This window comes from Mycothermus thermophilus (genome assembly GCF_041956435.1).
Source record: "Mycothermus thermophilus strain CBS 625.91 unplaced genomic scaffold VTJ04scaffold_2, whole genome shotgun sequence".
NCBI lineage: Eukaryota > Fungi > Ascomycota > Sordariomycetes > Sordariales > Chaetomiaceae > Mycothermus > Mycothermus thermophilus.
In genome coordinates, this window is record NW_027191428.1 from 2,192,457 (window position 1) to 2,203,662 (window position 11,206).

Genomic DNA, 11,206 nt, shown 5'->3' on the forward strand with positions numbered 1-11,206 from the left:
CTGGAAGCCGAGCGTTGTGTCGACCCTGTTCCAATGCAATGTGATGCATGGAAAGAAAGATTTCTTGGCTTGGGTCGCCGGTGCACAGTGTCAAGTATACTCAATCTTGAATATGCTCTCACTTTTCACACTGTGTTTTCTCTGGTCCAAGCTCCCCGCTCTGTTCCCGGCTTGATCCTTGCAGAAATTGAGCTCGTGGTGGGACACTGGGAGGAGCAGGAACTGGTGAACTGCTTGCTTGGAAGCTCGCCTGGGCAAGCTTTCCCATAGTGACTCGACTCTCAAAACAGACGGGACCCGGCATTCGTCACCGCTGCATTCAGTGGTAGGTCCCAGTGTTCCAGTGCACCTCACCCGGACGGGCCAACCTGGAACCTGAGGGATTGACCTCTTCCATTGCCGGCATCCCGTCGCATGAAATCGCATTTCCCAACCTCTGCTGCACGGCACGGCCCCTCTTCCTCCTGCACCTCTCACAACCTCACCTTTCACTCACCTCGCACACACCAATCCACCGACCTGTGTGTGCTGCGTTGGATTCTCCCGTCGCGTCTGCAGATCAAGGTTCAACGACGACTGGGATCCACCGCTGCCCGCATTCAGTCACCTGCAATCTCTGCAACGTCTGCAAAATATCAATTGATCAAAAATATTTCAAAGTGATTCGACTCGACTCGACCACCACCACCACCACCACCTTAATTGGCCACCGTCGCCATGCTCTCGACAATCAGTCGCGCCCTCGCGCGACACGCCGTTTCGATCCGGGGCCCCTCCAGCCTCGTTTCGTCCGTCGCCGTTGCGCCCCGCTTCGTCATTCCCTCCGGCTTCCGCGTCGTCGCCGTCTTCAACCGGGGCTACGCTGCTAAGGCCGCCACCACCAAGAAGGCCACGACCACCAAGTCCAAGACCGCTGCTACCAAGGCGACGACGACCAAGAAGGCCACGGCCAAGTCGGCAGCAGCAAAGCCCGCCGCCAAGAAGAAGAAGGCCGCTGCCTCCAAGAAGAAGGTAGCGGCCAAGAAGAAGGTCAAGGCGAAGAAGGCCGCCGCGAAGAAGCCCAAGAAGAAGAAGCCCCTCACCCCCGAGCAGATCGAGGCTCAGAAGAAGAAGGCCATCCGCGAGCTGAAGAAGGCTGCTCTGCTCAAGCTCGATTTCGACTTACTCCCGCAGCTCCCTCAGAATGTGTGGTTCAACGAGAACAAGGAGCTGTTCAAGGGCAAGCGTGGCGCGGAGATGATGCAAATCTCTCAGCAGCTGCGTGAGCAGTGGAAGGCTATGTCCGATGCTGAGAAGCAGGTGGGTTGTTTTTTTTTTTGTTTATTCTCCCCCAATTGAAAACAACATATCAACTCCCAAGCACTCATCTTTTTGAAACGAACAAAATCAACTGATCCCCCTTCCTTAGTCTTACGAGGCCAAGGCCAAGGAGAACAGGGCCGCAAACGAGGCCGCCATCAAGAAGTGGATCCTGCGGCACACGCCCGAGGAAATCTACACGGCCCGGGTCGCTCGCATCGAGCTCAAGAGGAAGGGTGTGTCGTTGAAGAAGACCATCCCGCCTCTCGAGGACGACCGCCTTCCCAAGCAGCCCGGCAACGCCATGACCATGTGGCTCCGGGCCAACCCGGGCATCCTCCAGGGCTTGACTGCCGCGGATCGTTTCAAGACGGCGTTTGAGAAGTGGCGTGCTCTGACTCCCGAGCAGCGCAAGGTATGTTTCTTTTTATAACCGTCACACACACTCTCTCTCGTCAAGTAAATGTAGTAGACATGGACTCGACACACGCTAACTCTCTCAACCACAACAACAGCCGTACGAGGACCAGCACGCCAAGGAGGTGGAGGCGTTCGTCAAGGCCATGGACGCCTTCCGGAAACGTCCGTCCGCAGCCTCCGCCCGCCTGTCAGAGTCCCCCTGAGCTTTGACAGCGCTCGCACCCAATGTGCCATGCGCCAATTGGTTCTAGACACTTGTTTGCCTTTCCTCGTAGATGTGTATAGTAGAGAAGGTCAGACCACACCATCCCGGTCAGGGTTTTACTGGGTTGGGTGAGCGGGCCATGATACCTCTCTGATGGGCTGTTGTTGAACAGAAAACAGGAGGGGTTAAGGGGGTTCTTTTTTTTCATTTTCGTGTTGGAGATAAACACTACTGCTTCTGCTACGCGAGTGCTCTTAACGACCAATCCACTACCACTACTATGTTTGACGAGCGAAATGCAGGCTTACTGGCTTGGTGTCTTCGGGAGGTCAGAGAGAAGATATTCATGCCGCGGAGGTGGTGAACTGCATGTGATAATATATTGCTGTGCTGCTAACCATACATGGCAAACATAATTACAGGTCCAGATCTACCCAGCCATATTTCCTCTGAAACAACTCCAATGGGGGTATCCTGATGCCCATGCCAAACCTGGAACTCCATCCAATGCTCTGATATCCACGCCGGACCATGCACCAACAAACCCAAGGACCCAGCCCGAAACCCAAAAAGAAACTCATCTGACACAGTAACCAACCGCACAGCTCTCGAGCACCTTCCAATTTCCCTCGCTCCTCTATTTATCAATTCCCCAAAGCCGCCACCCCCTTCTCCGGCATCACCACCACCACCTCCCCATCCCCGCCCACCCACTCCGCACCCGTATACAGCACCATCCGCCTACTCGCCAGATACAGCACCAAATACACATGCCCGACCGTGCACCCCCAGCAATACACCCTCAGCTCCTTGAACTCCTCATCCCGCCTGCACGACGTGCCCCACCCCGCCGCCCCCTTGGCCAGGTAGTTCGCCAAAAACCCCCAGCACGACCGCTTCAGCTCGGCGTCCCACGCGCGGCAGTCGAGGCGCCAGTACCCGCGCTCGAACGGGCGCAGGTCGCGCGCCTGCGACGCCGGGCGGAAGCGCTTGGGCAGGTCGAGTTCCTGGGCCAGGCGCGCGAGGAGGTCGGTGATCAGGTCTTCGGGGCGCAGGTCGCGGGTTGAAGCCGGGGGTGGGGGCGGGATGATTTCGAGCGCCGAGTCGAGAAGGGTGGCCGGTGGCGGGGGAGGGAGGTAGCCGCGTTTGGTGGAAGGGGGTTTGCTGCCCTTGGGCCAGAGGTCGCTTGCGCTTCGAGAGAGGGCGGCCGTCGGGGTTGGGGAGGGGGAGGTGCGCCGGCGTTTGGAAGGGAGCGGGGCCGTGTTGGTGCGGGTGAGTTTGGACGGTTGTTGGGGTTGTTGGGTTGGGGAGGGAGAGGGGAGGAGGCGGGTTTCTTCTATGATGGAGGGCGAGGAAGGCTGAGGGGAGGCTGGGCGTTTGAGGCTCTGTTCTGGAGATTGCGGGATGATATCGTCGCTGCCAGGTGTTGGATTAATGCCGCGATGCTTCGGTTGCTCATCTTTCTTTGTCGATTGGAGCTCTGGAATGCCGTCTACCTCGTCAAACAATGCCGTCTGGTCATGGAGTTTACCTTGAGTCGCGGCCGTTATGTTGCCTGGTGGTGGTATAGATGGAGACTCTAGTGGAGAAGTCTCCAACATAGAGTTATAGTGCTCGATGACCCTCCTTGGTGTGAAGTATTCTGGGAGCACGAAGTCATTGTTCGGCATGGAGTCGTTGACCGTGCTCGGAGCCTGCCAGGACAGCTGTGACCCAGGGCCTGCCTGCTTCTTGGACTGCCTCACAGTTGGTGATTGGAGGTTGTGGTCAACACTCTGGAAGGACATGGAGGGTGATTCCAGGCCGGTGCCATGTTGTCGCAGCCGTTGCGAAGCTGACTTTTCTGCATCCTCCAGTCCATTTTCCACGCGTGATTCGGGCTCTCCCTCCTGATTTGGGGAGATTCGTATCCTCCTTGCTGGTTCGAAGTTGAGATAGGCGGATGCCAGGCCCCTGTACTTGACATCGTCAGAGGCCCTGGCGGGGGCAGCGACGTGGGCGAGAATCTCCAGATCGACTTGACTCATGTTGGACGTGTGAGTCAATCATGGATATGGCGAGTTTCCCCGGAATAACGTAGGGATGGTAGTATATATGTTGGTAATCGAGCCAGAGCAGAAATCATGAGAAAACACGCGTTGGATGTATATAAGAGATTGAGTCGTGTGAGCAGCGAGGAACATCCGCGCAAAGCTGAGAAGAGGAGGATGAAAATGTGCCATGAAATCCAAAGTAGAATTTAAAAACCAACCGAGTCGGAGCGAGGTCGTAATAGCTCAAAATTCAAAAACCCTAAGGTTGGCCGGCACCCACAAAGGGCCCCATTCCAAGTGAGATGAGATGAAAGTGAATCGACTCTCAAAGGTGACTCTTTAAGTCAAACAACAGCAGGCAGCCAGACCCTGGATTGTCAGTGGGACCCCAGGTGCCTAGCAGCCCCACAGCACCTGCCAAGACAATTCTGCCCCACATGTCCGCCCAAATGTTTGGCGCTGCAGCCCGTCCATTCATCCAGGAGATGCCAAGACATACTTAACATCCAACATCAGCTCGACATCCATCTTCGGGTCCCGACATTGCATCTTCCACCAAAAAAGACAACCACCACCGCTTTTCCCTCTGTCGCCAATTGACTCCCTTCCCACCCCCGAAGCAGCTGTCCGGACCCAATCCGAACGAGTCAATCCTCTGAGATACCATGGGCTCCGAAGCGAAACCCGATCTCGGCTCGGTGCTGGTCATCGGCGGCTGCGGGTTCCTCGGCCACCACGTTGTCCGCCTTCTTCTGCGCGACTACAAGGCCACTGTGTCCGTCGTCGACCTGCGCTGCACCCGCAACCGCCGCCCCGACTCGGACGGCGTCTCGTACTTCGAGGCCGACATCACCGACTCGGACAAGCTCGAGTCCATCTTCGCCAAGGTCAAGCCCGACGTTGTCATCCACACCGCATCCCCTCCGGCCCAAGGCAACGACAAGGTCTCCCACGCCCTCTTCAAGAAGGTCAACGTCGATGGCACCGCCGCCGTCATCAAGGCTTGCCAAAAGACTGGCGTCAAAGCCCTCGTCTACACCAGCTCCGCGAGCGTCATCAGCGACAATGTCTCAGACCTCATCAACGCCGATGAGCGCTGGCCCACGGTCCGCGGAAAGGCCCAGACCGAGTACTACTCCGAGACCAAGGTCCGTACTCCCACCTCGCTCCCTTCCTCCCAATATCCCCTCCCCATATCCCCTCTCCAACTAACGAACCAACCCTCCACAGGCCGCCGCCGAAGAACTCGTCCTCAAGGCCAACCGCTCCGCCGACGCTCCGAAACTCCTGACTTGCGCCATCCGCCCGTCCGGCATCATGGGCGAGGGCGACACCATGGTCCTCTACCACTTGATCAATGTCTACCGGCAGGGGCGGGACAACGTGCAGGTGGGCGACAACGACAACCTCTTCGACTTCACCTACGTCGAGAACGTTGCGCACGCCCACCTTTTGGCCGCCCGCGCCCTGCTCGTCACTGCCGCCTCGAAAATCATCCCGCTCGACCACGAGCGCGTCGACGGCGAGGCCTTCTTCATCACCAACGACAGCCCCGTCTACTTCTGGGACTTTGCCCGCGCCGTCTGGGCCGCCGCCGGCTCCCCGCGCGGCACCGAGCACGTGCGCGTGCTCCCCCGCAGCGTCGGCATGGTCCTGGGCTTTTTGAGCGAGTGCTTCTTTTGGGCCATCGGCAAGCCCCCCACCTTCAACCGCCAGAGGATCATTTACAGCTGCATGACGCGCTACTACGACATTTCCAAGGCCAAGAGGAGGCTCGGGTACAAGCCGCTCGTGCCCCTGGATGAAGGCGTCAGGCGCGCTGTCAAGTGGACGTTGGAGCAGGAGCAGAAGGGGGAGAAGGCTCAGTGAGATTGAGGCGGGGTGGATGAGAATTAATTGATGATGACAATCATGGCGATGGTGTGGTAGTGGTGTGTGTGGTTGTCGAGGAGAAGGGTAATAATACAGGACCGGACCGGCGTCTTGGTTGGATATATCGAAAGTAAACCCTGAGCTAACCTATGCCTGAACCGTCATGCATGGATGGGACGAATGGACGGATGAATGTCTGATACCTTGGGAGAGTTACGACGACCGCGCGCTCTATTCTTTTTCATGTCCAATACATCTACAACGTTTATAGTAATGCTGAACATATACACACACATATGTACCCCACTTGGTGAGCAAACGGTTGACTCAGACAATATGATTGATATCAATCAGCAAACACCCGTACTTACATATTCCTTCCATGCACACCGTTAAGTTCCAACATTTGCTCGGCATGAGTGCTGGGTTTGCTTGCTTGCTCCCACACTTGATATTTAGTCAGGGCTTGAAAAAGCACAGTCAGTAAAGTAAGTCCACCATGCCATCATCAACCTGACGGACATTGGAACAGGGATCATATATGGATTGCCACATCCTTATTCTCCTTCTTCCTGGTTGTCGCCGTGATAGCCTATGACTCGGCGTAATTCAAGTGTGTATTTATAGATATCAGAGCCAACTTGACACAGTGAACAGAACCCGAAGTCATCATTCCACAAAAAATAAAAACACTCTCATCAAACTATACGAGCAATACCTGACTCATGCCTAACCCGAACCATCATCAATTGGTAGATTCTTTGTTTTTTCTCGTCTCATAAATCTCATCAAATGAAGTACCTTAGGTAATCATCATCATGATCATCCGTCGTCATCATCCAACGATACATCTTAAACCAACCTGGAAGGATAGCTGACACCAACATCAAAACGACAAGAAAATAGGAACAGGGGTGACAAGATCATCAAGAGAAAAAGAAAGAAAGAAACAACCTCTCCATCGTCCGGTATCTCAATCCATCCATCATCATCCCAGTCGTCATCATAATCCCTTTTTGTCCTCCACCGCCAAAACAAGCCGCCGAGTCCATATTCATAAGATCCAACAAACAAGGCAAGGTGCTTGCCACCCAACTAGTTCTGGAAAGGTAGACAGAGGTAGGAAGGAAACTCCAAAAACCGCCAACAAACAACAGAATAGATGACCCCAGCGTGAGCAGGTAGGATCTTTCCCAGCTTTGGAAGGAGAAACGATTAACCAACCAACCAACCTACCTACCTACACCAACCTAACCCCTACAGTCGTCAAGCAGGCAGGTAGGCAGGCAGGCAGGCAGGCAGACGGGAGCATCTCGCTCACCCTGACGGGGGCACGGCCTTAGTACCGACGATCGTCTAAACATTAAATCACCCAAAGTTAGACAAAATGAACCAACCCCTCAGAAAAGCGTTACATGTGCAAGGAAAACAGGAGAAGAAATGTCGTGCAACAACAGCAACGGCCACGGCGTCGAAACGAACACCAACAAAGCGTGGAAAGAAGAAGTGTTGGCCCAGTAGACCGGGAAAAAGAGAGCAGATCGACACAGCAACACCGAACCCCTTGTCCTGTGAGACAAAGAAGGGATTCAAAGTGCCGGTGTGGCCTGGGGACGAGACGGGACGGCGGCGGTGGAGGGTGAGGGTAGGTATGTAACACGGCGCATGAGAGCGAGACCTGAGCTCGAGCAAACAGTCCCGTTGGATTCAAGAGCCACTGTCTGCGTGACACCAATATTGCCAAACAACCCCTCTGGCGCTGGAGATGCCGTGGCAGGCAGTTGCCCTCTGTGTCCCACCAGGACTGTAACGCAGCTAGCTGCAGGAAGAGGAAGAGGGAGAAGGAAACGTTGGCGGCATCGGCGGCGGTGATCATGGGCTCAGACGGCTCATGACAGACACCGAGGATCGTGATGATGATGTCTTTCCCCAACCTCAGATGGCGCCGTATGGGTTCCCATCGAGATAACGAGGCCCATCATCATCATCGTAGTGGTCGGCCCCTGATGGCGATGAGTCAGCCGTCGTCCGCGTGCCGAGTTGGTTGGAGCCATCAATCACCGCCGCCCGCATGCTTTCCAAAGAAAGTCCGTCTCCTTTTCTCTTCCTGCTCCAGCCTCTGCGTCTCGTGCTTCTGACCGGTTGTCCATCTCCTGCACCTCCGAGATGATGCCTTCGATGCCGCTTCCTTGGCGACGGCAACATCACCCCTTGTCAAAAAGCCCTGTGGTTCATCGCTTGCTTCTCGCCGAACCTCTCTTCGCCCAGGCTCTTCTCCCACACTCATCGCTTCTCACGCTTTGGCAAACACCGTGGGCCGCGCGGATGGTCGCGACGACGGCAAAGGCCGTAGGTAGTAGTAGTGCTAATAAACTTGCTTACCTCTCTTTCCCCTCTTCCTGTCATCGTCCGAATAGTCGTCATCCGACCCGCGTCTCCGGTCGCTGCTGCGGCGGTAGCGGTCATCGTCGTACGAGTCCCGCCTGCGCCGCTCGCGCGAGCGGTCCCGGTCGTCGTAGTCGCTGTCGTAGTCCCTGTGCCGACGGGACCGGCCCGAGTCCTCGTAGTCGTCGTAGTTGCGCCTGCGGTCCCGGCTGCGGCTCCGATCACGGACGTAATCATCATCATCATCGGCCGGTCCGTTGCCGAGGCCTAGCTTGGCCAGGCTGCGGCGGGCGCCGTCCACAATGCTCCGGCTCCGGCTCCGGCGGCGGCGATCAGGCGATCCATCCCGGCTGTCGCGTGAGTCGGCGCGGTGCCGAGACCTCGACCTCGACTCGTGCTTGTCCATGAGCTTCTTGCCAGCGAGGGCGCTCAGGCCGGCTGTCGCGAGGGCAGCAAGTCCCACCCCACCGGGACCACCCCTCTCTCCGGAGCGCCGGCGCGAGCGAGACCGGGACCGACCCGTCTTCTCGTCCATCTCAATGTTCTTCTTGGAGCCGTGGAGGACGCGATTGCCAATCAGGCCGCCGACGACGGCCTCGGCCAGGCCCAGCTTGCTGCCGGCCTTGTCCGAGTTCTGCGCTGTGTCAAGCGCGGCAGCACCTGCCGCGGCGGTGAGGATGCGCTTCGCCTTCTCGCCCTTCCACGAGCCGGGCTGCTTGGAGACGCGGAAGGCCTCGGTCGCGCCGGCGATGAGCGAAGCCATGGCAGCCTTCTGGATCTTGGAAGCCGGGTTGTCGCCCTTGTCTCTGCCGCTCCTTGACCGGGCAGGGGAGCGAGACCTGGAGCGCGACCGCGAACGGTCGCGGCTGTCCCCGCGACGGCTGCGGGTGTCGGATCTCCCGGAACTTTCGGCCTTGTCATCCTTTCCGCCCGTCAGGGCCTTGATAGCGCCGCCCAGACCGGCGGCAACTAGGGCGTTCTCGAGGAAGTTCTTATGGCCCTTCTTCTCCTTGACGCTCTCTTCATCGTCCGAGTAATAGCCATACTTTTTCTTTTCCTCCTTCTCCTTGACCTTGTTGTAAATCTCAGTCCCCGAATACCCAGCCAGGGCACCAGCAGCGCCGATGGCGGCCGTGGTCAGGAGGTTCCTCTGGACCTCCTTTCCGTGTTGGCTTGCCTCTCGGCGGTCGTAGAGCTCCTTTCCGCCAACAGCGATGGCGGCGCCGGCGATGGCGGCGATGATCTGTTCCTGCTTGGAGAGAATGCGGGCCTTCTTCTTGCGTTCCTCTTCATAGAGCGTGTCAGCCTTCTTGCGATACCTGGGATAGTCCTCGTACGCACGGTCGCGGCCATAGCCGGCGCGGCGATCATCGTAACCGTCGTAGTAGCGGCTGGAGTAGCCAGGTGGCGGGAAGTCGCGGCGGATTTCTTCGACAGAGTCGTCGTGGTGGCGGGGGACTAGGTCGCGCGACGGCTGGGTGTAGACGGCGTCGCGCGGGTCATAGTAGCGGTCCTCGCGGTCGTCATAGCGGTCGTCATAGCGGTCGTCGCGGTAGTAGTTGCGGCGCAAGGTGCGCTCGCGGTCGGCGTCGTATGGATCGTAGGAAGCCATCACCATGCAGTAGTGGGATGAAGTGAAGTGTATGCTAAGATGAAGACTTCAAACAAGTTGTGGTGGATCTAGATTTCGTCCGAGTTTGTTTGCTTGTTTGACCAAGATTCTGTTTGGATGGAATCGGATGATGGGGCGCTCTCCGGGCTTTTCCCGTCTTTGAAGCAGCGAAGGGTTGCGACGGGAGGAAGAAAGAGGCAACCGAGCAAAATGCAATGTGAGGTCAGCAAGCAGCGTTAGTAGCGGGGTGGTGGGAAGGTTGCCTGGCTGTGCTTGGTTGGGAGCGGGGCACAGGGCTTGCTCAATATGGCTGAGCAAGAGAGCAGGGAAGGAGGGTGGGGTGAGCGGGAGTGGGAAGGAACCTTGGAACTGGAGAGGAAAGAGAAAAGCAGGCAATGACATGCAATGATATGCAAGGACGGGCAATGACGGGACGGCCGATGGAGTGACGGAAGCCGGGGATGGAACGGAAGCAAGGCAGGTGCCCTCTGGCTCACGTTGTGGTGTTGTTGATCCATGCCAATCCAGGATGTCCCTCTCACCCATGGAATCTTCAACCTGGGCAAGATAAGATGAACTTCCACGTTCCTCTCAACAAAACTCAAAACATCAACTATCAAGCTCAATATTTCTCCAGGCCTCCCATCATACCCTGGCCGAAGACATGCACGAACCGGCATACACACTAGCAAAAACCCTCCGGGCCAGTTTCTTGGGCCGCTCATGCAGGGCGATTCTCTAGGCTTTCGGCCGGGCGTCCGGGCGGCGACCCCGCTAGCATCAGTAAACCTGTGGCAGCATGGGATTTCCAGTCCCTGATAGAAAGTTTGCTTGATGGCGGATGTTGCATCCAGTGGCCAAAGTCACCAGTTAATCTCCGCCCGACGCTGTGCACCGTATGTCTTAACTGTTGAAGATCGCCACACTTGATTACTTGGCTCTTCTAGAAAACTTCCGACAGGACTGAGCTAAGATATCATCCAAGCGAGCTAGGAGCAAGTTTGTAGACTTTGAGAGGCCCTTACTCAGCTCCCGTCGACGTTAGATAACCCGGTGATATCATGACGGTAATTTTATCAGTCCGTCAGAAGAACATCCATGGACTCGGTGTCCGTTTTGAAAAGACAAGTCTTGTCCTCCCAAGCATAGACTCGGGCCAGACACAAACCCTCCCATAGCTTCCTCACCATCCACAATATCCTCGTACTTATCAAGGATAAACCCAAACCTAGCAGCGGCATGACCCATCCTACCTGTCCCCAGCACTCAACGAAACACCATCGTAGCGCCGCCTGACCGGGCACGCGGCACTATCGAAGAACGGAGGTGTGACAAATACGTGGGGTCATGGGAGCTGTCGGTAACAGCGAGACGCGAGAG

At 56.7% G+C, this 11,206-nt stretch overlaps 8 protein-coding genes across 8 annotated transcripts; 4 read left to right on the forward strand and 4 right to left on the reverse strand.

Moving 5' to 3' along the window:
- Positions 1-414: 414 nt before the first annotated feature.
- Positions 415-663, forward strand: VTJ04DRAFT_2947 (uncharacterized protein; the record flags this gene model as incomplete). Its single annotated transcript, XM_069360792.1, has 1 exon — positions 415-663. The coding sequence occupies one exon, from the start codon at positions 415-417 to the stop codon at positions 661-663; it is 249 nt and encodes an 82-aa protein (XP_069221468.1).
- Positions 664-717: 54 nt separating this feature from the next.
- On the forward strand, positions 718-1,922 carry VTJ04DRAFT_2948 (uncharacterized protein; the record flags this gene model as incomplete). Its single annotated transcript, XM_069360793.1, has 3 exons — positions 718-1,299; positions 1,409-1,714; positions 1,815-1,922. 3 exons carry the CDS (start codon positions 718-720, stop codon positions 1,920-1,922), a joined length of 996 nt encoding a protein of 331 aa, XP_069221469.1.
- A 29-nt stretch (positions 1,923-1,951) lies between these two features.
- VTJ04DRAFT_2949 (uncharacterized protein) lies at positions 1,952-2,517 on the forward strand (the record flags this gene model as incomplete). The annotated part of the gene is made up of 3 exons (XM_069360794.1): positions 1,952-2,052; positions 2,097-2,241; positions 2,347-2,517. 3 exons carry the CDS (start codon positions 1,952-1,954, stop codon positions 2,515-2,517), a joined length of 417 nt encoding a protein of 138 aa, XP_069221470.1.
- Positions 2,518-2,568: 51 nt separating this feature from the next.
- VTJ04DRAFT_2950 (uncharacterized protein) lies at positions 2,569-3,951 on the reverse strand (the record flags this gene model as incomplete). The annotated part of the gene is made up of 1 exon (XM_069360796.1): positions 2,569-3,951. One exon carries the CDS (start codon positions 3,949-3,951, stop codon positions 2,569-2,571), a length of 1,383 nt encoding a protein of 460 aa, XP_069221471.1.
- Positions 3,952-4,622: 671 nt separating this feature from the next.
- On the forward strand, positions 4,623-5,826 carry VTJ04DRAFT_2951 (uncharacterized protein; the record flags this gene model as incomplete). The annotated part of the gene is made up of 2 exons (XM_069360797.1): positions 4,623-5,105; positions 5,188-5,826. The coding sequence occupies 2 exons, from the start codon at positions 4,623-4,625 to the stop codon at positions 5,824-5,826; spliced, it is 1,122 nt and encodes a 373-aa protein (XP_069221472.1).
- A 23-nt stretch (positions 5,827-5,849) lies between these two features.
- On the reverse strand, positions 5,850-6,716 carry VTJ04DRAFT_2952 (uncharacterized protein; the record flags this gene model as incomplete). The annotated part of the gene is made up of 2 exons (XM_069360798.1): positions 5,850-5,982; positions 6,631-6,716. The coding sequence occupies 2 exons, from the start codon at positions 6,714-6,716 to the stop codon at positions 5,850-5,852; spliced, it is 219 nt and encodes a 72-aa protein (XP_069221473.1).
- A 39-nt stretch (positions 6,717-6,755) lies between these two features.
- On the reverse strand, positions 6,756-7,193 carry VTJ04DRAFT_2953 (uncharacterized protein; the record flags this gene model as incomplete). Its single annotated transcript, XM_069360799.1, has 2 exons — positions 6,756-7,061; positions 7,134-7,193. 2 exons carry the CDS (start codon positions 7,191-7,193, stop codon positions 6,756-6,758), a joined length of 366 nt encoding a protein of 121 aa, XP_069221474.1.
- A 1,001-nt stretch (positions 7,194-8,194) lies between these two features.
- VTJ04DRAFT_2954 (uncharacterized protein) lies at positions 8,195-9,832 on the reverse strand (the record flags this gene model as incomplete). The annotated part of the gene is made up of 1 exon (XM_069360800.1): positions 8,195-9,832. One exon carries the CDS (start codon positions 9,830-9,832, stop codon positions 8,195-8,197), a length of 1,638 nt encoding a protein of 545 aa, XP_069221475.1.
- Between the last annotated feature and the right edge of the window lie 1,374 nt (positions 9,833-11,206).